Source organism: Rhagoletis pomonella, unplaced genomic scaffold (assembly GCF_013731165.1).
Source record: "Rhagoletis pomonella isolate Grant_MI unplaced genomic scaffold, Rhpom_1.0 Rhpom_scaffold_00005, whole genome shotgun sequence".
Classification (NCBI taxonomy): Eukaryota; Metazoa; Arthropoda; class Insecta; order Diptera; family Tephritidae; genus Rhagoletis; species Rhagoletis pomonella.
In genome coordinates, this window is record NW_023458559.1 from 35811588 (window position 1) to 35838245 (window position 26658).

The 26658-nt window shown below is 36.6% G+C and overlaps 2 protein-coding genes and 1 long non-coding RNA gene across 6 annotated transcripts in view; all 3 read right to left on the reverse strand.

Moving 5' to 3' along the window:
* Positions 1 to 99: 99 nt before the first annotated feature.
* LOC118738871 (SPRY domain-containing SOCS box protein 3) overlaps positions 100 to 26658 on the reverse strand; it is a 27293-nt gene continuing 734 nt past the window's right edge. Inside the window, exons 2-4 of one of the 4 annotated variants that reach the window (XM_036469887.1) lie at positions 6417 to 6772; positions 1144 to 1699; positions 100 to 1081 (exon numbers count right to left, since the gene is read on the reverse strand). In XM_036469887.1, the coding sequence (XP_036325780.1) occupies positions 954 to 1081; positions 1144 to 1699; positions 6417 to 6772 (1040 nt within the window). In that variant the 3' untranslated portion in view covers positions 100 to 953. Of the gene's footprint in view, positions 1082 to 1139; positions 1700 to 6416; positions 7160 to 26658 lie in introns of those variants that run through there. The other 3 variants (XM_036469889.1, XM_036469886.1, XM_036469890.1) reach the window with 3 other exon arrangements.
* On the reverse strand, positions 17852 to 19285 carry LOC118738872. Its single transcript, XR_004992955.1, has 2 exons — positions 18610 to 19285; positions 17852 to 17960 (listed from the first exon to the last, which is right to left on the reverse strand). It is a non-coding gene; the product is annotated as an uncharacterized LOC118738872 (long non-coding RNA).
* Positions 25807 to 26655, reverse strand: LOC118739713 (enhancer of split malpha protein; the record flags this gene model as incomplete). The annotated part of the gene is made up of 1 exon (XM_036471225.1): positions 25807 to 26655. A coding segment is annotated over one exon (357 nt), but the record flags the coding sequence as incomplete, so codon positions are not given.

The window sequence follows — 26658 nt, forward strand, 5'->3', positions numbered from 1 at the left end:
GTATCTCAAAAAGCAAAAAAGGTGACTAATGTAAGCAAACTATATTAAAGAGCGATTTATCTTTTGGTTGCTCGCTAATATTGAAATAAACGTTTCAAATTTATTTAAAAACAAAACTGCTTTTATTTGTTTTGAATTGGGGGTTTCTTTAGTATAATGTATAAAAAATTGAAGCTGTAGTTAATTTTAAGGAACGCTTCAATAAAAAATTAAGAACTAACTTAACTAAGATGGGATCCATGTAAATACATATACACATGTCATTGTGCATTAGCTGGAATAAAAACTTAAACTGAACACAATCAACGACTTGAACTCATAATAGAGTTATATATATAAGTGTCATAACTAGTGCATTTCGAAAATGGATGCACTAATTTCTAAGTAATGCTACAACTATATACATATACAATACATACACTAAACTACTAATGTAAGTGTGCACAAGTATGTAAATGTAACTATATTAATATTTCACATGTGTTTCAGCCGGGTTTTATTTGCTGAAATCAATTAAATACGAAATGACATTAAAAATATATAAACACAAAAAAAGTAAAATAATCAAGACTTGAGAATTCAACGTGACGATAAAAATTAGTTATATGACTCAAAGTGAAGCGTAGAAAATATTAAGTAGTAAATAAGACATGAAAAATATGGCTATAAATGTTCATAAACAGTCGTGTATTACGTATAAAAGTAAATAAATAAATGCCACGGATTTGGTAGTTACAATTTGTAATTCTCAGAGTTACAGATAATGGCAACGGAAAATTGTTGATGCTAAGTACGCTGTTGGAACTCCTACTACTTGAGAAGGGTTGCTCACTCCTATCACTCCATCTAAACTTTTGCAAACTTTAATGCAAGGAAAAATAACTATTCCTTAGTCTAATTTTGTTCTTTTAACTGGCTTAATTTTTGGATTAAGACTTATTTAAACTGGGCACTTAGAATAAGTAATGAAAATATTCATCAAAACAATCGCTCGCGTGTAAATCATCCTCATCCTCGGGATTGCAACGCATCGCTATTTTGTGCGCATTTGAGTAGAGATCATTTATGTCTAGGTCATCATCTGCAAAACAGGAATTATCATAATAAGATCACCCTATGAGAATTTCAAACTGGCTCACCTACCTTTGTATTTCTGCTTTCTTGCCAGGCGCGATTTCGATAGCACCGCCTCATCCGCAATGTCCAATTCAGTGGCAGCACTGCGACGCGAATACCGCACAGGCGGTGTAAAGAACCAATAGTCTCGTAGGATGCCACGAAAACCGGGCATCTCGCGGAGGAACTGCAAATCTTTTGGCTGCTTTGAGAGCGCTTTAAATGCGCGCAATTGCAGGCAATCCACTTGTGACGTGGAGTTTATCAAACGCACCACCGACCTGGCAGCCGTTGAGCAGACCATAGCATACAGGTTCACTTGTGGATCCAGTGGTATATTTGTATAGGCGACACCCAGTGAACGACGATTAAGGTAGAACTCCAAGGTGCCAAGCGCACGGTCCAAACAAGCACCGACAATACAACCCTGTGAGAACTTCTGACCATAGGGTAATTGTACGCCATTGTGCTGGATTTTGCCATTGTAGGAAAGCCCCCATGACTGGACATTGGTGCCAAGCGCCGAAACAAAATGAAACTGGAATTGATTAAGTTCAACTTTTTCGGTGCCAATACCGAACATCTGGAAGGAATTGAGAGCGAGAATTAAATTAAATATAATCGGCTGCGAGTTGCTGATAATTACAAAAACAGCTGCCTCCGTATACTTCATACATACATATATGTAGGTATTAATAAATAAATATGTACGCTTAACAACTAAGCAAAATCTTAAATTGTTTACACGTTCCTGTCCTTTTTTTAAAAACAATGTCGCATCTTTTATGTACAAAGTACTCCTTATCAGCCTACAGCTTTTGTACTTTGTATGTATAAGGCTTACACGAGCTGGATGCACAAATAGGGTTTTAAATTTACTACAGAGCTCAACAATGAATCAAAACAGCAATATAGTAAAAAGAAACCAATAAAAAATACTTATGAAAAGATAAACAAATACTCAAAACTGGGGTACGTGCCATTCCTGTAGGCAATTGCGCGCTAGTGCAAGATACTTTGTGTTCCCTTCCTTATTTTTCATGCAATATCATCCTACTTAATTAGTTACACTTATTTGATAAGATAATGTAAAGTAAATTTGCAAATAATTATTAATATAATTGTACATATTGTGTTGTAGAAGATATATGTATTTATCTTCTGCGTTGCAGGGTGTCGGTTGACATTGAAATCGAATAAGTGAGGCGTAAATTAATTGGATTGCAACGAGTAATGAAGTGTGAATTGCGTCCTAGTTGTAATTTCTTTGTTTGCAGCCCTGACTGACGCTCAATAAACAGCTATTCAAATCGATTAGCAATAAAATAAAATAAAAAAATATATATATTTTTTTTAAATAGCAATAGCATTCTTATTTGCATAGTTACCACTTCGAATATTCGAAAGATTTAATCAGTATCGTTTGCTGACGCACTAAGAGTACTAAAGCGTGATACATTTACTCTAAATTAAGTGAAATTTGTATAGTATAAATCGCGCCAATTTCATCAATTAGAACATATAAATTTAAATTGCCCTATATGCAGAAGATGTCCCATGTATTTTGACGACATTATAGAAATAATACATATGTACATATCTATATGGAAATGTTTTGTTAACGACTTTAACCATATGCCACCGCCTTCAATTGAAAGCAATTGACTGTCTTCTAATCAATTTCCCTCACCCATATCCGCACGTAAACATTTCAATCTCAAGTTTAGGGAAATAAGAATTAGTTTGAGATGTGAGCGGGAAGCATACACGATTTGAATAAAAAAGCTTTAGGTTAAGCTGCAATACCTGTCTTTTGAGTGGACATGATTTTCTAGGTATTAAGAACAAAGCGAACAAAGACCCACAAAAGCTGATATGAAGTGTGAACAGAAATTACATTGTATGTATGTTAAATCTTTGTCTACAGTGCATTTATGCATATCATTTTCACACTTTTCAAAAAATAATGACACATAATAGTAGCAGTTGCTCTGACGCATTCAAGCACCTTCCCACGAGTGGGGTCTACGTAACCGGAACGACGCGGATCGATATATGTATGTTTGTATGACCAAGGACTGCAACTCCAGCTAATTCCCCAAGTCTTTGTGAAATCATTATGCTGTTACAACAACAATGCAGCCAATCACCTTAAAATGCTGAACTCTGTAGGATGCATACCTAAGGCGCGCAGAATTTATTGATAATGATTTTTTAGCTCTGCTGAATCGGAAATTTCAATTTCAATGATATGCTGGAGTTCATTGTGCTGAAAACGAAGATTACTTGATTTCTCAAATCAATGCCCTTTTCAAAATAGACGGTACTGTTTTTATTTTTGCTAAATTATGCATATCAACCTTTTGTAAATTGTGGCACTTTATGATTTTGCTTGAATTCAAAATTCTGTTATCAAAGAGATGATTTCAAAACCATTTTGTTTAGATGCGTTTAGCTTTAGTCATCTTTTAGCGATTTAATTTATCATGATAAGGAATGAGTGCACTAAGCAAGTGTGAACATTCTATTTTGATAACAGCGACTAAAAGTATTGCTAGCTTGTTGTTACAACAACAACAACAACATTGCTAGCTTGACCTATGCTTATCAAGCAGGCAACAACAAAAACGCATAGAATATTTCGAAAGAGGCTATTGGGTATTTTCTTATCAATACAGCATAAGAGAAAGAACTCCACTGACGTATGTATGTATATAGTATGCAAGCGAAAAATTTGAAAAAATATCGCTTAAGCTGCCTTTGCATAAGGCGATTTTTTGACAGGCGATAATCGCCTGCAAAAGTTGACTTGCTGTCTACTTTGAGGCAACCGATTTTTGAATCACCATTTACATGAGCGATTTTTCCAGAGCAATGTTGAATCGCCTCATGTAAAGGCAGCATTATGAAGAAAAATCGCTCGTGTAAATGGTGATTCAAAAATCGCTTGCCTCAAAGTAGACAGCAAGTCAACTGTTGCAGGCGATTATTGCCTGTCAAAAAATCGCCTCATGTAAAGGCAGCTTTACCTTCCATTCGCGATTAGCTTCATATGCTAAAAGCACTTACATATGTATATATGTACTTATGTACATACTATGTATCGAGCCCTAACCGCCGAAATAACGTAAGCGCCATTTTTTTTTGCATTTAAATAAATTAATAAAATAAAAATAAAGAAATTTATTTTTGATGCAGAAATATTCCTAGCGCATCTAGATGCATTTCTGCATACAAAAGAATATTTTGAAAAAAATGTCGCTTACGTTATTTTGGCGGATAGGGCTGGGTATGTACATACATATGTGTATGATTAAAAAATAATCTAAAGCACATATTTTTATAACAAATAAAAATCAATAAGTAATTGCTGTTTTCAACGTCTAGCTTTCGACGTTTAATCTCCAGCAGACAATGGGCCCAATATGAATATAAAAAATTATAACCATAAACTTTTAAGTAATCAATGCCATTATAAAGTGGACAAATACGAGAAGTGTGATAATGTGGAATAAAAACATTGCAAACAAAATATGTATGAATGTACATATCGCTCATTTACTTCAATAGTGTCATATCTCAAAAAAGCGAAACTCGAGAAAAACGGCTTTAAAGTTTTTTAATTTACATATCGAGGGTTTATATTCAATACCTATCTCTATCTCTATCTGCACTTTTCACAAAAATGAGATTCTGCTATAAAAATCTACCTAAAACTTAACAATCATCGGTGATATTATATTAATCCTAACCTTGTATAAGGCTTGACAGAAGAATTTACTGTTAAATTGCAAAGTCAGAATTAACAACAATGATGACAGGTAAGTCTCAGGTGGGTTCTAACATCACAAGTAGTTTTTGTGAAAATTTAGATAGAGGGTATTATATAAGCCCCCCCCCCCCCCCCCCTCCATATACTTAAATAGTAAAAATTAATATATATTTTGTTCTAGTGAGACACTGGCAGTCGATACAACCTTGAAATTTTAGCGGTAATTTTTGCATACTTAGCTCAATATTTGTATTTTTTGGATCATAACACTATTGAATTAAATGAGCGATATGTGAATGCATTATGTATATATGTACATATAAATTTTTTAAATCAAACAAAACCAACAACTTTAACGTTATAAGCTCTAAATATATTTTGAAGAACCACAGGTGAGCACTCTGCAAAAATTTTAGGACCAGGTGGTCCACTGGGTGGTATTTCTAAAGTATGAGCAACAGGACCAGGATGCGTACTAGTAACTTGTTATGCTGACCTTGACCACTTCAAACGTAAAACACTGATACATGTGCTGAACACCATCTCTTCGTGGCCGATCGCCAATATGACTAGGTTGCCGAATGTGCCATGGTCCAAAAGGAGTAGTTGTCTAGACGGTCCCATGTTATGTAGTGGTGGTCAGGTCCAATGACATCGCAATGCTAATGTAACCATATTTTCTCCATATATTTAGACCATTTTGGTTACTAGTTTTGGTTATAAGATAGCGCGGTCGTGTACTAGTACTTAACCTAGTCCCACTTTTTGCAGGGTACGGATATGCACACACATACACAACTGCATATACATACATACATATCTAAATGATCGCATTTAAACAACGGCAGCACGCTTTGAAGACGTGCGCTTGTGCGAAATCAAGTGCAAGTTAACGAACCAGATTTAGAGTTTTTTTATATGTAGAAATTGCGAATAATTATACCCAAAATACAAATTGCCTTCAAATATGACCTACTATTCTATTGGATATAGGCAAGCGATCGATTAAAGTGATAAGTCTATGTATTGGGCGGTTGATGTGGTGTTATAATCTTAATAATAGAATATTAAATAATAACCCCATGTAATATTAATTAAATACAATATGTAATTGTATATGAATAACGACATAACTGAAAACTAAACAGAACCCTTACTACTGTTCTCATGCCTCTAATTCTTTTCTAAGCCATGTTTAATCATTATAAAAGTAAGATATAGGGATTACTAAATTAAGTAGTAAGATAGATTAGACATGGATTAGAAACATGAGGTCCCTAACAATAGTAGGTGTGTTTTTCAGTTATGTATTTATTGCAGAGGACCACCGATACATACAAAATTTGTAATACATAAAACATAAAAATAGAATGCGTCCCAAGCATAACTAGCATGTACATATGTATATCTAATTGCCTGTTTTTAACAAAATGTTATTTTTGCTCTATCAATGCCCGGGAAAATGTTTTATACTTTTTAATTTCTAAACATTTCCTTTGCATTACAAGTACCTACGCAAAATACTCACCACATCGGTACCCGCAAGTGGTGTTATGATTCGAATCTCCCAAAAATGAACCATACCCGCTTTCAACGGGCGTTCACTGCGAACAATTGCAGTGCCCTGACTATAGGTGGGATGAAAGGTGATGTCAGCGCCAACAATTAAAGTGTCACTGGTTTCATTTTGCTCCCAACTCCACTGTAGACCATTGGGTTCACACATAGGGACTTCCAGTTCCTCAACGCTATTATTTATACTGGTGCTGCTTGTTTTTTGCTTTTTTTCTGTACGCTCCCCACAATTACATTTTACTAAATCTGGTATATGTCCTTTATAAGTAGCAAGCAGGACACTTTGAGGAAATTCACAATCACAAAATGGTTCAATGGCACGCTGTGTAGCGTCCAATGCATATTGGCGACGATGCGACATTTTCTATTTTCTGGAATGTTCGGTATATGCACGTTAGGGCCTATGCTCACAATCAAAAATATATGAATGGACGACTAATATCTAATGTTGGCCAAGATGTGCTTAATAACACACACAAACACGTAAGCATGCACGCACGCAGCGAGTGATCATTTACATATGTACGCGTGGAAAATTCCACACAAGCACTTTGCCGGAGTTGGTGTTGTGGTTATTCGTTAGCGCCCACACAGAAAACTTTATAACAATTTGTAATAGCGTTTTTATTTTGTCAAGTCAAGGCTCGGTCCAAGTTAGCTAGCTACTGCTCGTCACCAATTCCGTTGAGCGACTGTGCTTACGCCGGTGAGTTGACTTCGGATGAAACTGCGGCTGTTGGTGTTGATTTCACACGAAATTACACACATATATTATCTCTGCATACGCTTCGTAAATTGTAAACAGTTTTTACGCTAATGTTTAAACAAAAAAAACCAGCTGTTGATTGGTTGTTGATCCAAAAAGCTATTGGTGCTGTTGGGGGCGAAACAAATGCGCTTTTAATAAATAAATAGAAACTGGAATATGCTTTTTTTTTTTTTTTAATTAGCAATGTCGTCAGACATTAAAACGTTGGCCAGGTATCTTATTAACCTCAGGGGCCAGGTTGTCCAAACAACTTTAGCAAGTTCTAGTTCGTCTTTGTCGTAAGCGTATATCCACACAGGCAGGTCCAGCGAAGGGAAGATCCCACGAAGACCAAGAGTGGTGGCTTACAACTTGAAACAGAAAAACTAAGACGCAAAGAATTACACAGTGACAAAATTAGAAGTAAAAACGTATCTAAGTAACTTAAACTGACCTCACAAAGCAATTTAGGCACTTCAGAAATATGGGATTACACCCAAAAAAATTAGTAATCTACTTTTTTTTTTTTTTTTTAAACAGAATACATTGACTCCATTCTTAATTAATATTATTCTTATAATTTAATTTATTTATATATTTTTTATTTTTTTTTTTTTATTTTTTTTAATAATTTGTACTCGAATTGTACTTTAGTAAGCACTACAAGGGTGCGAATCACAGCCATACAAATGCAATACAATCATTTAATGAACAGTCTTTTGCAATAAAAATCACCACTACGAATTTCAATTACTCGAAATTTTATCTTTTTTTGTTTTCTTTTTTTTTTTTTTTTCCAAACTCTACTCTTCTAATATACATAACTATATGTACACATATATTACTATACTTATTATTATTAATGTATATTTCAATCTCATTAACCCTAAAGGACTTTGTCCAGCTTTACCTTGTGTAGAAAGTGTATTAGCTCACTAAAAAGATACAAATTAGAATTATTAAAAAAATCTTTTAAATTATTACAATTGTTAAAAAAGGCATACGTGCTTCTAGCGGCTGAAAATTTACTACACTGAAAAATAAGGTGATCACTAGTCTCTCTGATTCCACATACATCACATAAATCATTTACACCTCTTAGAAATTTGCTAAGAAACGTCCTACCATATGTGTGCCCCATCATCAACCTGTTAACTAATTTGATATCATGAACATCGAAATTACATTTTTTGTCAGTAAACCAAGGACGCCTTTTGATATCACTGATATTACCCGCAAAAAAACTACCTTTTGTACAACTAATTTCTCTAAACTCCATTTCCCACTCAGTCCAAATAGCACTTTGAATCTTACATACAGCCTCCCCCAAGGTGAGATCCATTTCGATGGGTAATCCCTCACTAACTGCAGCCCTTGCAAAATGATCCGCTTTTTCGTTAATTCCAATACCTACATGACTAGGCACCCACACCAACATGGCACTGACACAATTTGACTTAGCAATCATATTGTGAATGGACGCAACTATAAAATTTGTAGAAGCCTTCTTTCCTATCAAACGTACCGCCGCTAGGCTATCCGTGACTATGACCCACCTGTTTATGTTTTTTTTCAGTAAAAAGCTAACTGCTTGTCTAATCGCCACTAACTCTCCAAACGTGGATGAATATTTCCCATCCAGCTTAAACATTTCCGAAATTTTCTGCTGAGGGTCATAAAAAGCCAAACCTACAACATTATTCACAACTGATGCATCCGTAGCCAACAGATAACACCCTTCCTCAGCCCATTTGCTAAATTTATATCTGAATATGCTATTAAGTTGTTCTTTACTAAACTCACACTTGGACCTTCCCAAAGAAGAACTCTCCACACGAAAATTAGTATGTCTACTAAAAGTAACATTTACATTAATTTTGTTAAATAGATGTCGAAACTTGGAATAAATAAAACTGTAGCTCGATTTAACAGAGCTCTCGCCCATCAAATCTTTCCTCAATTCTTCATTCACAAGCCATTGCTTGCCTAATTCCTTGGCCACAAGCCATTCCGCCCTTTTAAGAGGCGGCAGCTCACCAGCCAATGCAAATCTCGCATGAATAGGAGAACTTGGTGGAAGCCCTAGACACCTCCTTAGCGTATCATTTGAAATACCCTGCAGTTTCTTATTAAACCCTCGAGGAGCATTAGCATAAGTCGTGTTGGCATATTCAGCTTTACTTCTAATAAAGGCTTTATAGAAGTTGATAGCCACTTTGGGTTCCAACCCCCCCTTAATAGTCGTAAGCTTCTTAATCAGATTTTTGCCTGAGCTTGCAGCGCTTCTTACCTTATCCACATGATTACTTATTGACGCATTAGCACAAATGGTCCTACCCAACCATTTAATACTCTTTACCTGCTGCACTTCCGTCCCATCCAGTCTAAGCGAAAACGTTTTATTACTAGTTGAATTCATTAATAGAAATTTAGTTTTACTGACATTAATATTCAGATTTAAGCTATTAAGCATGGTTCTAATTTCATTTAACTTAAAATTTAACCTATCAATTGCCTCACAATAACTGTTCCCGCTACATAATAGCGCAAAATCATCAGCAAACTGAAAGACTTTTATGTTATCATCACCCAAGCAGTGCAAACTTGCAGTATATAGGTTAAACAACAGTGGCGATAAGCAGCTACCTTGAGGAAGACCATTTGAAACCTCCACCCTATCTTTTCCCAAAACCAAAACCCTCCTGGAAAAGAAATTTACCACCCAGTTACGAATCTTATTTTCCACCCTAAACCCAGCCAAAATTTCCCCCAGCAGTGAGATATCAACACAATTATAAGCATCAGATATATCTAATACACACATAAACACTTTCTTTTTCCCTTGTTTAAGCCTACCAGCCCAATGCAAGCATTCATTTAGGCACATCGAGGCCGACTTCCCTTTGCGATACGCAAAGCTATTGCCTGGTAAGATATTGTTGCTTTCAACCCAATTATTCAATCTATCCTTAATTAACATGTTCAGACATTTCACCACAACAGAAAGTAATGAAATCGGCCTAAAATTCCTGAAATCACTTAAATCTTTATTGGCTTTTGGAATCGGAACAATCTTAATCGTTCTCCACTCCTCTTTTACAATGTTACTATTGAAACAAGATTCTAACTCTCTCACAAGACATAATTTCGTTTCATATGGCAGTTTATTGACCATATCAAACGTAATTCTGTCAGCTCCCCCAGCAGATTTCTTTTTACGTTTTAACACTACATCCAGATCCTCAACCAAGAAACTAACTACCTCATCTCTTTCATTAACCATACTGGGTCCACTTAAGACTCGCCAACCACTGTTGCCACCCTGCTGATCCACCTGATTCTTAAGATGGGTGAGATATCTGCCATTATCCTCACTAATCCACTTAGTACCATATCTACCTCCTTTAACTTGATTAACAAATCTCCAAGCATCACCAGAGTTTGGACATTCATTCAATTGCATTATTCTAGATTTGTAACTATTACTTTTGGCCTCTTTTACCTCTTTCTTCCACACCTCCTCTAATTGTCGGAGTTTTTCAAAATCCTGAACACGGTTCGTTAAAGCAGCTTTTTTCCTCGCCGCCAAAACCAGCCTAAAACGCTTTTTTAGCTCCTCATTCCACCAAGCCTTAGGGGATCTTTTGAGAGAATTTAAATCAATTGACGCATTCTTAATCTCATTTTGTACTGCATTTACAATACTATCCAGTCCCCCACTAACAACACAACCCGCAAGAGCAGAGGCAAGTTTTCTCTTTTGCAAAAACATATAAGGCCTTTTAGCTACATTTTCTACTTCAATAACAATAGGCCTATGATGGCTTCCCCCAACATATCCCAGATTACATTCCCATTTTAACCCTCCAGAAATATTTGTGAACGATAGATCCAGCACAGATAAACCCTGCTGAGTCACCCTATTTACCACAAAAGTCGGATTGCCATTATTTAAACATACCAGCCCAGCCTTCATAGTAGCATTTTTGAGCACTCTACCCTTAGGATCGTCTTTATTACACCCCCAGTCCCGCATTTTGGCATTAAAATCACCAAGCAGCAGAACCTCTTCTTTACCATCCAAAAACAATAACAATTTACTCAACTCATAATCCAAAAGAAACCTATTCGTTCCAGGCGGAAAATATGCTGAAACAATCAACAGATTTCTATCAAGATTTGTAGTTTTAACCACTATTATGTCATGTACTGTATTAAACCTTACACGCTGCAACTTTATATTCTTCCTACCCCCTATAGCAACTCCTCCATATCCATCAGGACGATTCTTAATAACTAAATTAAAGTCTATTAACTTGTGACCTTCTTTAATATCCCCCAAGGAAAACACTTCCTGGAGAACAACAATATCAATACTGTTGTGCTCAATAAAATATTCAATGTAGCTACGATTCGCTTTCAGGCTCTGACAATTAAGTTGTAAAATCTTTACTGCCATCATTGATTGAACTAACTTTAAGTCTGTCATTCACATTTTCTTTAACCAAAAGACTCAAAACCTTTAATATAGGTTCATCCGCTTGAATATTAAACTTTTCAACTAACAAATTTAACAGCTTTTCAATCTCCGATGTTCTCTCCCACTTAGTATTTTCAAAAACCGGTTTACTACCTCCTTTTATCTCAGTACTTTTGCTTTTACTATTTACTACCCTTTCCTGCCTCACATCCATTTTTGTCACCTGATTATACCTCTTCTTAGTCAGAGTCCTATTAACTATAACCTCATTATCTTGTATATTTCCACCATTCCCACCTAATACAGGAAAATTTGTACCATAATCTTCTAAAATAGAAAATCTGTTATTGGATAGTGTATCCCCATAAGAGTCATAGACCTCGCGCTTCGACATCTTCTTTATCGTCATAATCTCAATTACATTTTTCTCTTTTTCCCAACTTGGGCACTTATTCTTGTTGACAGACACATGATCATCCCCACCGCACAAAATACATTTAGTCTCACTTCCAGTACACTTTCCTACACACCTCTCGTCTTTACCACAAATGATACATCGGTTTTTGGCTCTACAAGATAATTTGGTGTGGCCTAACCTCCCGCAGTTGAAGCACTGTTTTGCCCTGGGGAAAAAGTGGCACACCTTAAAGTTCACGCAAAAAATCTTAATAGTTTCAGGGATCGCATTACCCTCAAACCCAATCTTGATAGAAAATGTAGGTAAAAATCTATCTTTATTGTCCGGATCCCGCCTCGTGATGCGAGAAATGGACTTAACTTTTATATTGGATTGCATGTTGTTAAAAATCTCATACTCTTGAAAATCCAATGGCACTTGTCGTATTACTCCATACGTCTCCATAAAACTTCTCGGTATAAAAACCCGAATACCCATCTCTTTTAATTTGCTGTTACTAACACTCTTGTTTGCATTTTCGATCGAGTTGAAAAATACCTTGTACAAGGACCTTCCAACGGCTAGGATGTTGTCCATCCCTTCTAAATTAAATTTCCGAATTTTATCAAATAAAAAAAGTCCATTCTTCAACCTTTTGTTCTCAAAATTAACACTTTTGGAAGTGTCCATAAGTACAATAGCTTCCCCCCTATAGCCAACTTGATATAATTGACTGTACCCACTATCATTACCAGCACTATCACCAGTTTTTGAAGACTCTTTATTCTGATTTTTGGAAACAGCGCCTTTAACTCCACGCTCATTTGACATCACCTGTACCCCACCTGTGTTCCATGCCGTATGCTCAGTCCGATAAACGTCGTCAACAACTTGCTTAAGGCTAGTCACAGCATTTCCATCGGGAAACGCTGAGCAGTCACTACTCTTCACATTTGTCACACCCGCCTTATTCTTTTCAGTCCTATTATTGCAATTGCCGGAATTTAAGTAAACCCCATCATCTCCATTAATTTTGCCCTGGTCGCCAATTTCCATGTGCGCCCCCTCATCACTGGCACCAATCCCCTTACCTTCACCATCACTCTCGCAAAAAACAATTTTGGTCATAACTGTACCCGACACAGTATCACAATTTTCACTGGGATTAGTTTGAACTAACTTGTACGTACCACGCTTCACGAGCATGCCACTAAGTGGAATTTCAGGCTCATTTTGCACAAAATTAATATCCTCGCTAGAATCAGAGAAGTTTTCTAGTAAGGAATTCGCATTTTGCATGCCACTATCTTTCTTCTTTTTGGCATTAATTGGAGCAGGTCTCCCTTTTTTTTCTAGTCTTTGCGTTTTTACCCATAATAGCAGGCGTTGGTCCATAAGACACGCCGGCCATGATGGCATCACTCGGCGACGCCGAGGCGTCCGCCATTTTGTGTATGAAACAACCGCTACTTATAATTTAGAAAATTTTCAGCCACAGAAAAAGCACTCACCCGATATAAAAACGACAATTTGAGCTCACACACCTCTACTCAGGTGTACAATAATGTGCCTATATTGTATTTAACAAATTTAATCAGCAACTATAACTTTAATAAATTCAAACTAATATTATGCGTCGAACACCAGATAAATTGATAACTGCCACCACTCTTCAGCAACACTTCCAAAATTCCGCTGCAACTTCTCACACGTCCATACGCTACGAAGACAAACGACGAAAGTGAAACTGGAATATGCATTCACAGCTGTTTAGCAATAATAGCAACTCTGCGTATGCAAGAACAGATAGGTTAGCGTTTATCGATAGCGTGTACTATCGATAAAGATATAGCGGCCGCTAAGATCGGGAGAAATATGCGTGAAATAGATAGATGTGACTTAATTGTAAACACTTTTAATGCACATTACCATTTTCTTTTAAGTAATAAGGTATTTTTGTTAATTTATACACAAAAAAACATTTATAAACGATTTTAATAATATCAAAAGTAATATCGCAGAAGTTTTGACTGCATATTTTAGGTTTTAGGAAATTTTGGCTTGGAAAAGGGGCTGAACACCTCTTGCCTAGAAAACCTTTCTGCGTTATCCTTCTTTCACATAACATTTTTAAATTAAGTTAATTATTTTATCCATTAATTAATTAAATTTAATTTGATTCAAATTAACTTAATTTAATTTTACTTTCTTTTGTTTTTCACTTTGCTTCATTTTGCTTTACGAGTACATTAGACCGTATTACCTTAATAATAATAATTAGTATTGGCCCGTTGTCGAAATTGGACCACTGCACTTTTTTCACACACTTTTTCATTTTGCCTGGGAAGTGATTTAGGTCCATCAGCACCTGTTAATCGTCTAGCTCACTTACATATATTGTTTGGTGGAGTAATATACATTCTGTTAAATAATTTAAAAATTCATAGATGGTGCAACCAAATCAGGCACCTGCCGGATATATAGATAATAGATTGGCGCTTACACATATGTTAGTGTTTGGCCGAGCTTCTTCTCCGACTTGTGGCGTGCGCCTTGATGTTGACACACAATGCGGAGGGACCTACAGTTTTACGCCGACTCCGAACGGCGATTTTATTTTTATGAGAAGCTATTTTTCATGGCACAAATACACTCGGAGGTTTGCCATTGCCTGTCGAGGGACGACCGCTGTTAAGAAAAAACCTTTTTCTATACTTTTTGCGATGTTGCTTTAATCAGGGCTTGAACCCAGGTGCTGATGAGTGAAAGCGCACACTGCTTACCACTACACCACAGCGGCCGTATTACCTTACAACCAAAAAAAAAAGTTCTCCGACCACCAATGAGTCTAAAGCTGCCTTAACATGAAGCGATTTTCTAGGCTGTTCAACATCGCTGAGCAAAAATCGCTCGTGTAAATGGTGATTCAAAAATTGCTTGCCGAGACCGAGGAAGCAAGTGGTGTCGATAGGCGGAGTACAGAGTGCTTCTTATGTTAGGGTCTTAAGGTTGAAGGTGCATGCGAAAAGATGTTGGGTGTTGTGTGGTCTTTGTCCGCATGCTGGGCCGATACTTGCCACCTTTGAGTTCCGCGGAAAACTGCCGACCAGAAAGATTTCGCAGATTTACATTTCGGGGTTTCCGCGCAGTGCTTGCTGAGACGACCATAAATTTATCTGTCCAGTAGTTGTCTATATATTGTCACAGCAACTTCAATGCCCTCCCTGCGTGGAGAGACGACCTTAAGGATGCCCTGACAAGCCAACTCATCGCTGTTGCAATTTTCTGGAAGATCACAATGCCCTACGACCCAAACAGGTCAGGTATTCCCCAGTCAGTTTCGATCGTATCATAAGTGAACCTAGAGTACCGTCTGGCTATCAGAGTAGATGTTCACTTTTCAAATAGCGTACTATGTACACTGGAGCATAGCCAGTCAGCTGTCTCTAATATAGACGCCACCTCTGGAAGAAAAACGCTGAAGAAATACAGCAGGACTAAAATGAGATATACAGAGAGTTCTAGTAAGAACTCACCTCCTTCAACTCTGCCGTAAAAGTGCGAACTATCCGTAAAGAGGTTAATTGGATCTCTATTCAAAAGTCTGCCACACTCCCATGTGTATAGAAGGTTCTTGAGGTGTGAAGTCGAAGTTTAAAAACAGTACCTATTGCTTATAGGCCGGGTTGAGGGAAACCCTCTTGCTTCTCAGCCTGTTGGCGGACCGTATTACGGCAGCTTTACACTCAAAATCTATGACGTTAAGCATTACGTTAAGCAATAGAGCAGCAGTGGCTTTTACTAAAGGACCCCAGCTTGACGGCTTTATTTTGGTTTCATATAGCTAATAATTTACTTTTGGAGAGAGGCCCCATCTCCCCCATAGTGCTCTTGCAGTCGTATAGAGCAACAGATGCCTTTCATATCTGCTCCTAAATATTTGCCTTCTAGGAAAGTTTTCGGTGGAGGACCACGCTCAAAATCTTTACTCTTTACACCGATCGAGGGAAGCTTGGCGTTAGTTTCTTTTGAATAGGCCGAGCACCGTCTTTCCAAGATTAGTGGCAAGTCCACAGCTAGCGGATCAGTTTGTGAATAAATTTAATTAGCCCTGCATAAGATCATACATAGTGTCCTAAAACTTTACTTTTCAGCTCCTCCAGGTCAACATTTACCCAAGATAATCCAGATAAAGCGTGAGAATATTCGACCAAGGCAGCTCGCGATGATGGGAGCTAGCCAGAGGCACGGCCACAAATCTTTGCATTTTGCTGAAATAATGCTATGCGGTTCCGTAGGCTGGAAAAGCTTAAAAGAGTAAATCACCCAGAGCAGTCAGCGTTTGTTCAGTAGTTCGCCAAAAGAAACAAGTATACCAAACGAACAGGACTCCTCGCGCCTTCCACGTTTTCCCAGAATTTTGTCTTTCTTATGTCGGACTAAAAGGCACGCGGTCCGATCTTGCGAAGTTCCCAATCGGAGTGTAATCCACTCAGCTCAGCTTTATTAAAAAGGCGTCTGCTGGACACTTTGAGCTCCGAGAGCTCCATTGTCCACCAGTAGGATTTAACTTTACTTTTGACAGCGCTGTTACATGCAGATATGAACTTCTTCACCAATACATCAATTGCGCTTTCCGCAAGACAAAAAACTTTTTTTCAGCCGAACGTAGGGGTTCGCCGTTTGTCATTTTTCGTCATATTTTCGGCATTTAAAATCGGATCTTAAAGTATGGCTGTATCGAGTTTTGGTCTCAGGGCGATTTTTTTTTTGTTTCAAAGGTCATTGACCTCGAGTATCCTTACCGACAGTTCCTACTACCCTAATGCATCAGTCAGTAAATTAAAACTCTCCAAAAGTTATAAAATTTTTACTGAGAATGTTTTTGGATTAAACTATTAAAAAATATTTAATGCCGAATGTGCATACATAGGTGTTACCGAAAAATTAAAAAAAGGAGACCCTTAAGAAGAGCAATTTTTGTTTTTTTTTTTTTAAGAAATTGCCTTGCAAAAATTCTTTATACTCAGCGAAGTACATTCAAAAAAAAAGCCCGACAAAAGGTACGTATTATTGTCCGCAGAATCAGAGACTATGGTAAAAGCATGCATGTCCCATTCACAAAAATTGACTTCCGGTTAGTTTAACCCACTTCGGGTCGAAACCGGAAGTCGGTAATTTGACCAAAAGATAGAACCAGTCGGGTAATTCATATTTTTTCGTTTTCCAATAAAAACATTTTCATGTAGGTCTAATTTAAAAAAATGGACTACCGGTCAGTTTAACCCCACTCCCGTTCGGAACCGGAAGTCGGTAATACCACCAAAAGATAGAGCTGCCCCGACTTGGTTGTCAATAGTTTTGTGGTTTTCAATAAGAAAAAAAAGTTTCCCTCCATTTTAGAGGGGGTGGACGGGTTGTCTAAAACACCATGTATATGTGTATGTACATATGTATGGGCTAGTATCCTTATTAAAGCAAATGGAAAACTTTGAAGAAAGCGGCTTACTGTGCCGGATTTGTTGTTTTTTGCTATATCTTTGCTTGGATAACGTTTTTCGCTATAAAATTTTCGCTACTCAATGTATATTTGTTCAAATGTTTTCTGTTTAAGATTTTACTCTCTAAATTTTCCCTATAGCATCATCTAAAGAAATGCAAGTAAATCTAGAAAAAATATAGGTATTTTTCGCAAGTTGCCCTGTAAGAATGAAATGACTTTTATTCTTAAAAAAGTTCTTAAAATTTACTTAAATAAAAATAAAGTGTATTAAAATATTTAATTTCCAACTTAGTTTTCGGAAAGATCCAGGACTTTTGGAAACTTCGGGCTCGGGGAGAAGCACCTCCGAAGACATCCAGGAATTGAGCGCTTGAAGATGTGTAAAAGAGCGAAAGGAAATTGTGTTAAGAAATAAATGAGTTTCATTTAAGCGCTTTTGGACAAGTACAACAAAGGACACCTGGTGCTGGTAGATTTCGGGCGGGCCGACAAAAACGCACCTTCCTTTATTGACCCAACCTTGCACTATAGCTGGATAAAAGTTATTTTTCTCAGATTAGTATTAAAAGTTTTGAAAATAACCGATAAATCGAAAATAAATTTTAATTTAGCTGAATTGCATTTCTGTCACTCAGAATGCATTTAAACACTTAAAGGAGGCATTGAATTACACAACGTCCAATCCATATTCAAATAATATACCCCTTAGCTCAATATAAAGAGCTGTATAGCTTGTGAGTGCGCTTTTGTTGAATTACGGCTATGTACTTTTGAAGTCGCTTCAGTATCATATACATACAGCCGTTGTATTGTCGTTAGGCAGCGTGTGGCGGGGTTAGGATTGGAATTAAGTTCGACTCTTGAATGCATATTTTGTACATACATACATACATACCTGCATACATCTAAGCCCACATGGAGTCGTATGCACTATATGCAGATAAATATGTATGCCCCTCTATGCCGTTGACTTCACTATCCAAGTGCATTCACTCTTTTCCCCCACTTATTTATTTACCATTTCTGTGCCTAATTGTACATATCACTAAATGGGCACATATTCCTTGGGTACGTATGTATTTTGGTATGTGTAAGTCGTCGCGGCCCACGAATGAAGCATACATATGAAAGGGTCCAATGTTGGAAGCCGAGTTTTATCTGTCTGTATGCATGCATGTTGTGTTGTTTATTTGTACTTTCATACAGCATCGTCATCATTTTTGACACGGAGCTGTTGTGGTGTTCTTATATGTTGATTTTTAATTTTTTTTAAATTTTTTTTTTTATCGCTGGCTGATAAACCGACATTGTATACTTTGTACATACACATGTATGTAGTTAGGTATTTAATCACATATTGTATGTACATAAATATGTGTACATTCGAACAGACATAACGTCCACGCTTGCTTAGACAGTCAGTTACTTAAACGACAAGGCAGTCAGCCAGCAAGCCAGTCCCTCAATCCTATAGCTTTCTACGAAATTCTTATTTATTTGTGATGTGATTCTCGCGTGTTCGCGGCAACGCATACCTTATCACTTTTTTGTTGTTGTTGTTGCTATGTGTTTTTAATGATCGTTCCTGCGTTGAAGTAAAGTTGTCGGCGGTGTTGGTGTTTTGGTGAGGGCTTTGATTGCTCTTTTATGTGTCTGTATGCGCAATAGGGTGGTCCAAAAATGCATGTGAAAAAGTAAAGTCGCAATTTTTATGCTATTTTTTATTTTGAAATAAAAAAATATTTAGAGGTCGCCCAAAGCGCTCAAAGTTTTCCATGTATTTTATATGGAGAAAAAACCACTTTTCGTAGAAATGGTATACAAATCTTGAAATTCAATATGTTTCGATCGGAGAACTGTATTTCTCTTCCGGAGATTCCCAATAATAATACCAATTAATTTAGCCATTTTTTCATAGTAATTACATATGTTTTATAGGTCCGCTGAAATCCCCAGAAAATGCAATGGGGGGATAAATAAATATTTTTAATTTCAAAATAAAAAGATATGGGTATATTTTTTTCGATATAGAAAATCCTAGGGGGTGGAAGCATTACAATTCCGACTACTTATTTTGGACCACCCTAATGTGCACACACACGTACATACATGCATGCGCGCTGTGTATATTTATCATATATGTATTCACTATTTATTTATGTACGGAGTATATATGTATGTACATAATGTGGTCCGCGCATTTTATCGCATTTCGAAACCATTTAAATTTCGCTGCCACGCACCCGACGCGATCAGTACGAAATGAACAGCGCGAGTTGACGCGACCCCAGACGTGCCGCGAACGCTGACCAGCGCGCTCCAGTAAAGTGGGTGCGCGCGAGTGCCCAAAGTGTGCGCGTTGGAGTCAAAGCACAAGCACGAGTGGTGCTATGTAGTTATACCGAAAAGGACTTCGTCATCATCATCATCATCATAAACGGTGTTTTTGCCACGGTGCACTTGCACTTTTCGTACTCACTGGTGCAAAGCTTTAAAGCTCTTGGAGCGTCTGCATACAAGCTTTAACTACTCCTCGAGTACTTAGGAAGTTGAAAGGATAAAAGCAGTCTTCGTTAAGAAAGTGAAGGATTAAATTGAAGTGAGGGAAAAGTGAGCTGGAGCGCCTTCGCAGTAATCTTTGTGTAGCTGAACTTCAGAATGCATCTTGCCTACGGCTGCCTCAGTGACTGACTACAAAGTCATCGAACCTCACTATACTGCGCTTTTCGAGCAAGCTGTTTGGTGTCCTGTGGATCAGTGCAATATTTTTTTATTTTCATTTTTATTTTAATATTTTTTTTTTTAAATAAGTAGTTGTACTGTAGTAGTAGTTGTCGTGTGGCTGTTTTTCTTTGAAAATTTATAATTTTCTTTATTAAAAATGTGTGGTTGCCTTTTTTTGGGCGCTTGTGTGTGTATTGAAGCTTTAATTAGTTTAAAAACTATTAAGTAATCGTAAAAATTCCAAGCCTTATGTTTTAATTTGCTTTAATTTTAAGTTATCTATATTTTTTAATGTACTTTCAAACAATGTTTATGTATAACAACAAAATCTTCGCAAGTCTTCCATTTGTTATACATAAATTTGTAAATTTAATTTTTTTGTTTTCTTTTGTTTTTGCTTTAAAATTTAAAAATTGCATGTAAGCCTTTTATGATGTTAAAATAAAAAATGAATTTTAAAAATATTTTTGTAATAAAATATAAAAAATATGAAAAAATAAAAATATGCATTAAAATTAAACGAAATATGTTTTTATTAGAAAAATAAAAAGTTTCGCTGAATAGGTGTGCAAAAAATAAGAAAACTCAGGATAAAAAATAAGTTCGCCTCTTAGAATTTTATGGTAGGTACACTTCCCCCACCGAAAATTAGGGCGACGGCAGAGGATGTGCGGAATCCGCGTTGCTTGGCAGATGTGGGGTGCAGAAGCCCTCAACCCGGGACCCTCGCTGACAAGGAGAATCGCACGTGTGCGCCATTTGGCGCGCTGACGTGGAGCTCATACATGTCGATGATTGCCACCGGCATCGTTTTTAGGCCAGTGCACCAGCGCTTGGCAAACTTTGCTAGTTTGCTAGCAAGGATCATTCAGAACCCCAGCTAAAAATTTCCGCGGCCCAATGGTAGGTAAACAGCAACCGTTGGTAGCACGGGAACTGTTCCCGAAAGCTGCGTCAAAAGTGGGGAAGTTGGCGTGGTTTGCATGCAGCAGGGTGTGATGCCCTTCCTGACAAAATTGGCACGTCCCATTTCTCGGATAGTTCTTCGCGGTGCGTGAGTAGGATAAACATCGCGAGCAATACCGATGGAGAAGCACAAGGCGTAGCCGGCGCTCATAGTTTGCATCTAGGAATTGCTTACGATAACGGAGAGCTTGCGACCCGTGCCAGACTCTGCATTTAGACCTGTCTTCCGTTGCTGCGCACTGTGCGGAGGCATCTGTGAGTGGCGTCGCAGGCAATGCGCGTGTCACTGGAGGGGAGGCGCGTGGCGAAGACAAAAAAAGAAGGTATTGATATGAAGGGTTAGTTTGGTAAGAGCACTAATTTCCCGAAGCAGCGCGTTATCAATCCCTTTTTTGTGCGGATGTCTGCAACACGAATTCTTTTATCAGTACTTTTATAAATCTTTGGGACCCTGCCCAAGCGCCACTCGTTAGGAGGAAGGCTTTTAACGGTGACCTACAACTAGGTCATCCAACGACGGCAATATCCGTTTGAAATGATTTTCATTTGTAAGCGTTTATGGATGTAGTTCTTTTAGATATTCGTCTTTCCATTGAAGTGAGTGTTGGTAGCTAATTTCTTTATATCTTGGGGCGAAAGTATTGGACCACCAGTTAGAAAGTGACCAGGTGTGAGGGCCTTACAATATGCAGCGTTAGAATTGGGCGATATTGGCCTAGAATTTAGACAGGATTCAATGGGAAAAAGTACGGTTTGAAATTTTTCAAAGGTGAATTTTTTAGAAGCGGCGGTACGTCTGATGCATGTGAGAATCTTCGTTCTATGACACCTTTGCTGATTTTAAACGCTCTGCCAGTAAAACTCTAAACATCAAATGGGTCGGAAAAATCGACTCCAGTACTTTGAAAAGGCCTGGAAAGGGTCACTTTCTCTTCAGGAAGGGCAGCCATGATTTGGGATTGATCCAGCTTTTTATGAATGTCGCAAGCTTAGCAGTTATGAATGACAGCCTTTTTGAGATTATTTGCCTTAGGAGTGCAATACTGTTGGCGAAGCAGCCGTAGCACCAATTGATTTCCTCCATGAAGAGAAACGTTATGGATAAAGCGAACTAACAAGCTTGAGAACGAACAACTATAAGATAATAATGAGATGCTTTTGATTATAGGACGAAATGAGCGAATTTGCGAGTCGACCATTGACTAGCATTATACCCTAACAGTCTAAGCGGGGATTCAAGATTAGAATTTTGCTTTTCGATGAAATTGGAGTTTTTGAAGTCAGAACACTCTGTCATTCTGAAGAATGTTTCAGCCGATTACGAATTTTCCAGATTTCCGAAGGATATGAGTGGAATCTTCGAGTGTGCCAGTTAGTTCTGTTGTGGAATCAAAAGACGCAAGCTAAAACACGCAGTGCGCCTGAAACTTCTTTCTGTATCTTCTGTATCTTTGCCACTTGATTAGCGACGAGTAGAGCCGCATTTTGAGCTATGAAAAAAAAACGATGGTTGAGTCTATTCAGCAAAATATATTTTGCGCTTTGAAAGTATATGGGAAATGGGATAGTTTCCAAAATGTAAATGTTTTTTGCGCCAGCCTCATCAGTTTTAGGCACTCAAAAGTTTATTGTTTTGCGAAAATAGTGCATCAATTAAGTTATAAAACTATATTACTATAAATATCTTCCAATTTTTAATACGTTTTCACGTTTCATCCTTTTTTAAGGCTGTTCTTTAATTATTATTTTTTTGCTTAGTTTTGTGAAATTTGATATCGCATACCCGTGCAGCTTAGCTGGCAAGTATGCATCGTACATACATATGTACATATGTATATGTATATTGGGGTAAATACTCAAGTAAGTATGTAAATATGTATACAATTATCTGCAAACATGTGTGTACATTAGGGTGGTACGAAAATACGTGAGAAGAAATAAAGTCGGCATTTTTATGCCCCCACCTCTAGGATTGTTCTATACCGAAAAAATTTACCCCTATGTTTTATTTTAGAGATCCACCGAAAACCCCGAAAAATGCAAGGGAGACCAAACAAAAAAATGTATATAAAATACATGGAAAACTTTGAGCGCTTTGAGCGACCTCTACTATTTTTTTAATTCCAAAATAAAAAAGGGGTATAATTTTTCGATATAGAACGATCCTAGGGGGTGAGAGCATTAAAATTCCGACTTTACTTTTTTTGGACCACCCTAGTGCACATGCTGCAAAATTCGCGCATATGGGTGAGCATATTAATAGTCGCTTTAAAGAAAGCGCTGCTGCCAATGAAGTCATAAAAAAGTTATGATTTTCCATAACGAAAGCCATTCGAGACGGGAATAAAAAAACACGATGAGTAGGAGTTTTGAAATTCCTGGAAATTATCATAAATATTCAATTCTTTTTAATTCATAGTTGAGCCATAAATGAACTCAATGAAATACAATTAAACTGAAAATTGAGTTTTTAATTACACAGTTCAATAAGTTTAAACATTTTTGCAACAGCATAGCATGGTATATTTTTGAAAGAAAACATTGAGCTGACAGCGAAAACCGCTGAATAAACTCATAGTCCAAGTCAGAGTTTTGTCTTGCTTACACTCAAAGGTTAAGAAGGTAAAAGGAATTTTTGCACCACACGCGCGCAAAGTTTTGAAAACAATGATGTCATACAGTTAATGTAAATTTTTTACTTAGTATTGTTGTTCACTGAAGAAAAGTACGAAAGTTCAGATGGTGGGGTGGTTCGAAGCGCAGGTACACAATATTCAACTTTTCGTCAAACCCCACATTTCTTAATTTAAGACAATTTTATTCTAGTATGTATTATAAAGACACTTATGATCTCTTAACCTTTGAGTGCAAACAAAAGGAAACTCAGATCTGTAGGATGACAACAAAAAAAAACAAAAAAAACAAGTATGGCAAACTTTATCGAAATCGTCTTTTGACTAAAAAAATCCACATTCCTTGCCGATTTTGAAGGCCTCCAGCCTTTTTGTTGTCCATACATTTTGGGTCTTCTAACTTTATGCTGGATTTACTAGATAGTCATTAAATGGCACAGATTTTAACTAATGACAAAAATGGACATTTAAAATTCCCGTCCCATTATTTCCATTAAAAATAGTCGGTAAGTTCTTTTTCGCTTTTTTTTGGACAATTTCTGTTGAAAATATATTGCATATTGAAATTCCAAAGTTTAAGAGAATTTTATTCTTCACAACTTGTATACCTACGTCGCTTAGATCACGGACGGGAATGTGACAAACATAGCGATTAGCCCAGTTTTTCGTTAAGAAAATGTCTAATTTTATTGGGCTAAAGCCTTCTGAGTTAGTTTTAAGTTCCTTGTTCAATTAGATACTCCAAAAATTTTGCGCTAAGAAGAAATGTTAATTTTTTGACAAAAAAACAACTGTTTTTGTTTGCGAATATAAGCAAAATTTTCACAGAATTTATGTAGGCATATTTGTACAAAATCTAAAATTATCAGAAACAAAATGAAATTCCTCAAAGAAAAAAAATCTTAAACAAATATTTGAAATCATGTAGTTCAAAGATAATTTAAGTACACATGTTTCTTCAGAAAACAATTTTTTTTTAAACTTTTTTTTTAATACATTTTGTTAAAAAATAAAAGAAGTGCCACGTTTTTGACAAAAAAATGTTTTTTTACCAAAACAAACAAAATTCATTCCTCAAAAATAAAAAAAAATCGTATACAAAAATTTTAAATTATGTGATTTAAAAATTTATATGAGAAAAAACACATTTTTCTTCACAAACTAGAGTTTTTTAAACTAATTTTTTGTTTTTAATTGAAATATTTTTAAATCTAAATTTTGTTAAAAAATGGGGTTTTCACCAAAAAAAGGCACATTTTCACAGAAACTATTTTTATACAAAAATTTTAAGTTTATTATAAACAAAATTAAATGTTTTCCTTAAAACTTGTATACAAATATTTTAAATTATGCGATTTAAAAATTTGTCTAAGAAAATTTAAAAACATACATATGTGTACTTTTTTCAAAAACTAAACCTTATTTTCGGTTAGAGTAAAATTTTTTCATGGGAATATCCCCTTAACCCGGCTTTGATTACCATACTGTAAGTTTTTGTTAGTTTGTTGAGTGTAACATCAAACATACTTATTTTCAAAATTTTGCTTTTTCTAAGGGCAACAATTTTTGGAAAAAAACGAAAACACTAAAAACTATCAAAATTTCTATGAAATATTTTTCAAGTTTCCAGTTTTCAGTTGAAACTGGTGTTTTTTTGTATTTCTGTACAGAAACAATGAAAAGAAGAAAAATATCTAGTAAGTACCAAGCCGTATTTGAAAAGTGCTTTCCGCTGATTAAAAAGAAGTTCAGGAAGTATTTGTTAAATAAAAAAAGAAGACAATTTGTGATTTTTCCATTTAGTTTTTATTTAAAATTCCTGTAAAACTTTTTCTTTTAAAAATTCTTAATTTTTAAATATATTTTTGTTTTTATTTAAAATTTTTTTTTTGATTTTCGTATGCCATAAAAATACCTAAACTTTTCTTTGCATTCAGAGTTAACATCCCACATTTTTGTACAATCAGCATTATTTGTAAGAGAACAATTTTTAATAAATTTTTTTCATAACAAAAAATTACAAAATTGCGTATTTTTAAATTTCATCAAACAAAATGATGCATACCAGAAATAGTAAACTTTTTTCATACGAAAAATAGTCACATTCCTTAGTAGCATCTTACAGCTTTTTGAATTTGAGTTTCCAAATTTTTTCCAATGCGTTTTCTTGTCTTTGAATTTCTCCGAGTTACGAGTATCCCACCGACGCGTACGTTGCGCAAGGTCGCAGTGACCAAACCTTGCTTCATCACGTTCATACATGCGCGCGCATGCGCCTAGCAGCCAGCAGTATTCCATTGAAAATTTCCACTTTTCGCCTAACACAAATGAGTCCCTACAATTTCAGTGCCACCGCTCAATGTTTGCCAGCCCCATCGCTGCCTCTACGCTTGCGCCCAGCGATCCATAAAGTTCCATTGTATTTTATATGGCTCGATGGTCTCACGCTGCAGCGAGGTCCAGAAGAAGGTGCCGGCATTGGTGCGCGCAAAATGCACTGGCACATAGAATTCATCTTTCTGCACTGTTTGTAAGCGATGCGTACCATCTTCATTGTAGACCACAATAGCTGCGCCATCCTCACACATCTCCAATTCTTCGACTAGCCGCTGCTCGAGGTCTTCGTTGGCGCGATTGTCCATCTCGTTGGCGAGCCATTCAAAATCTGCATCGCGTTCGCCATTCGGTGAGGCGGCAATATATGAATTGCGGTTTTGTTGGCGTTTCGTGCGTGATTTGAAGAC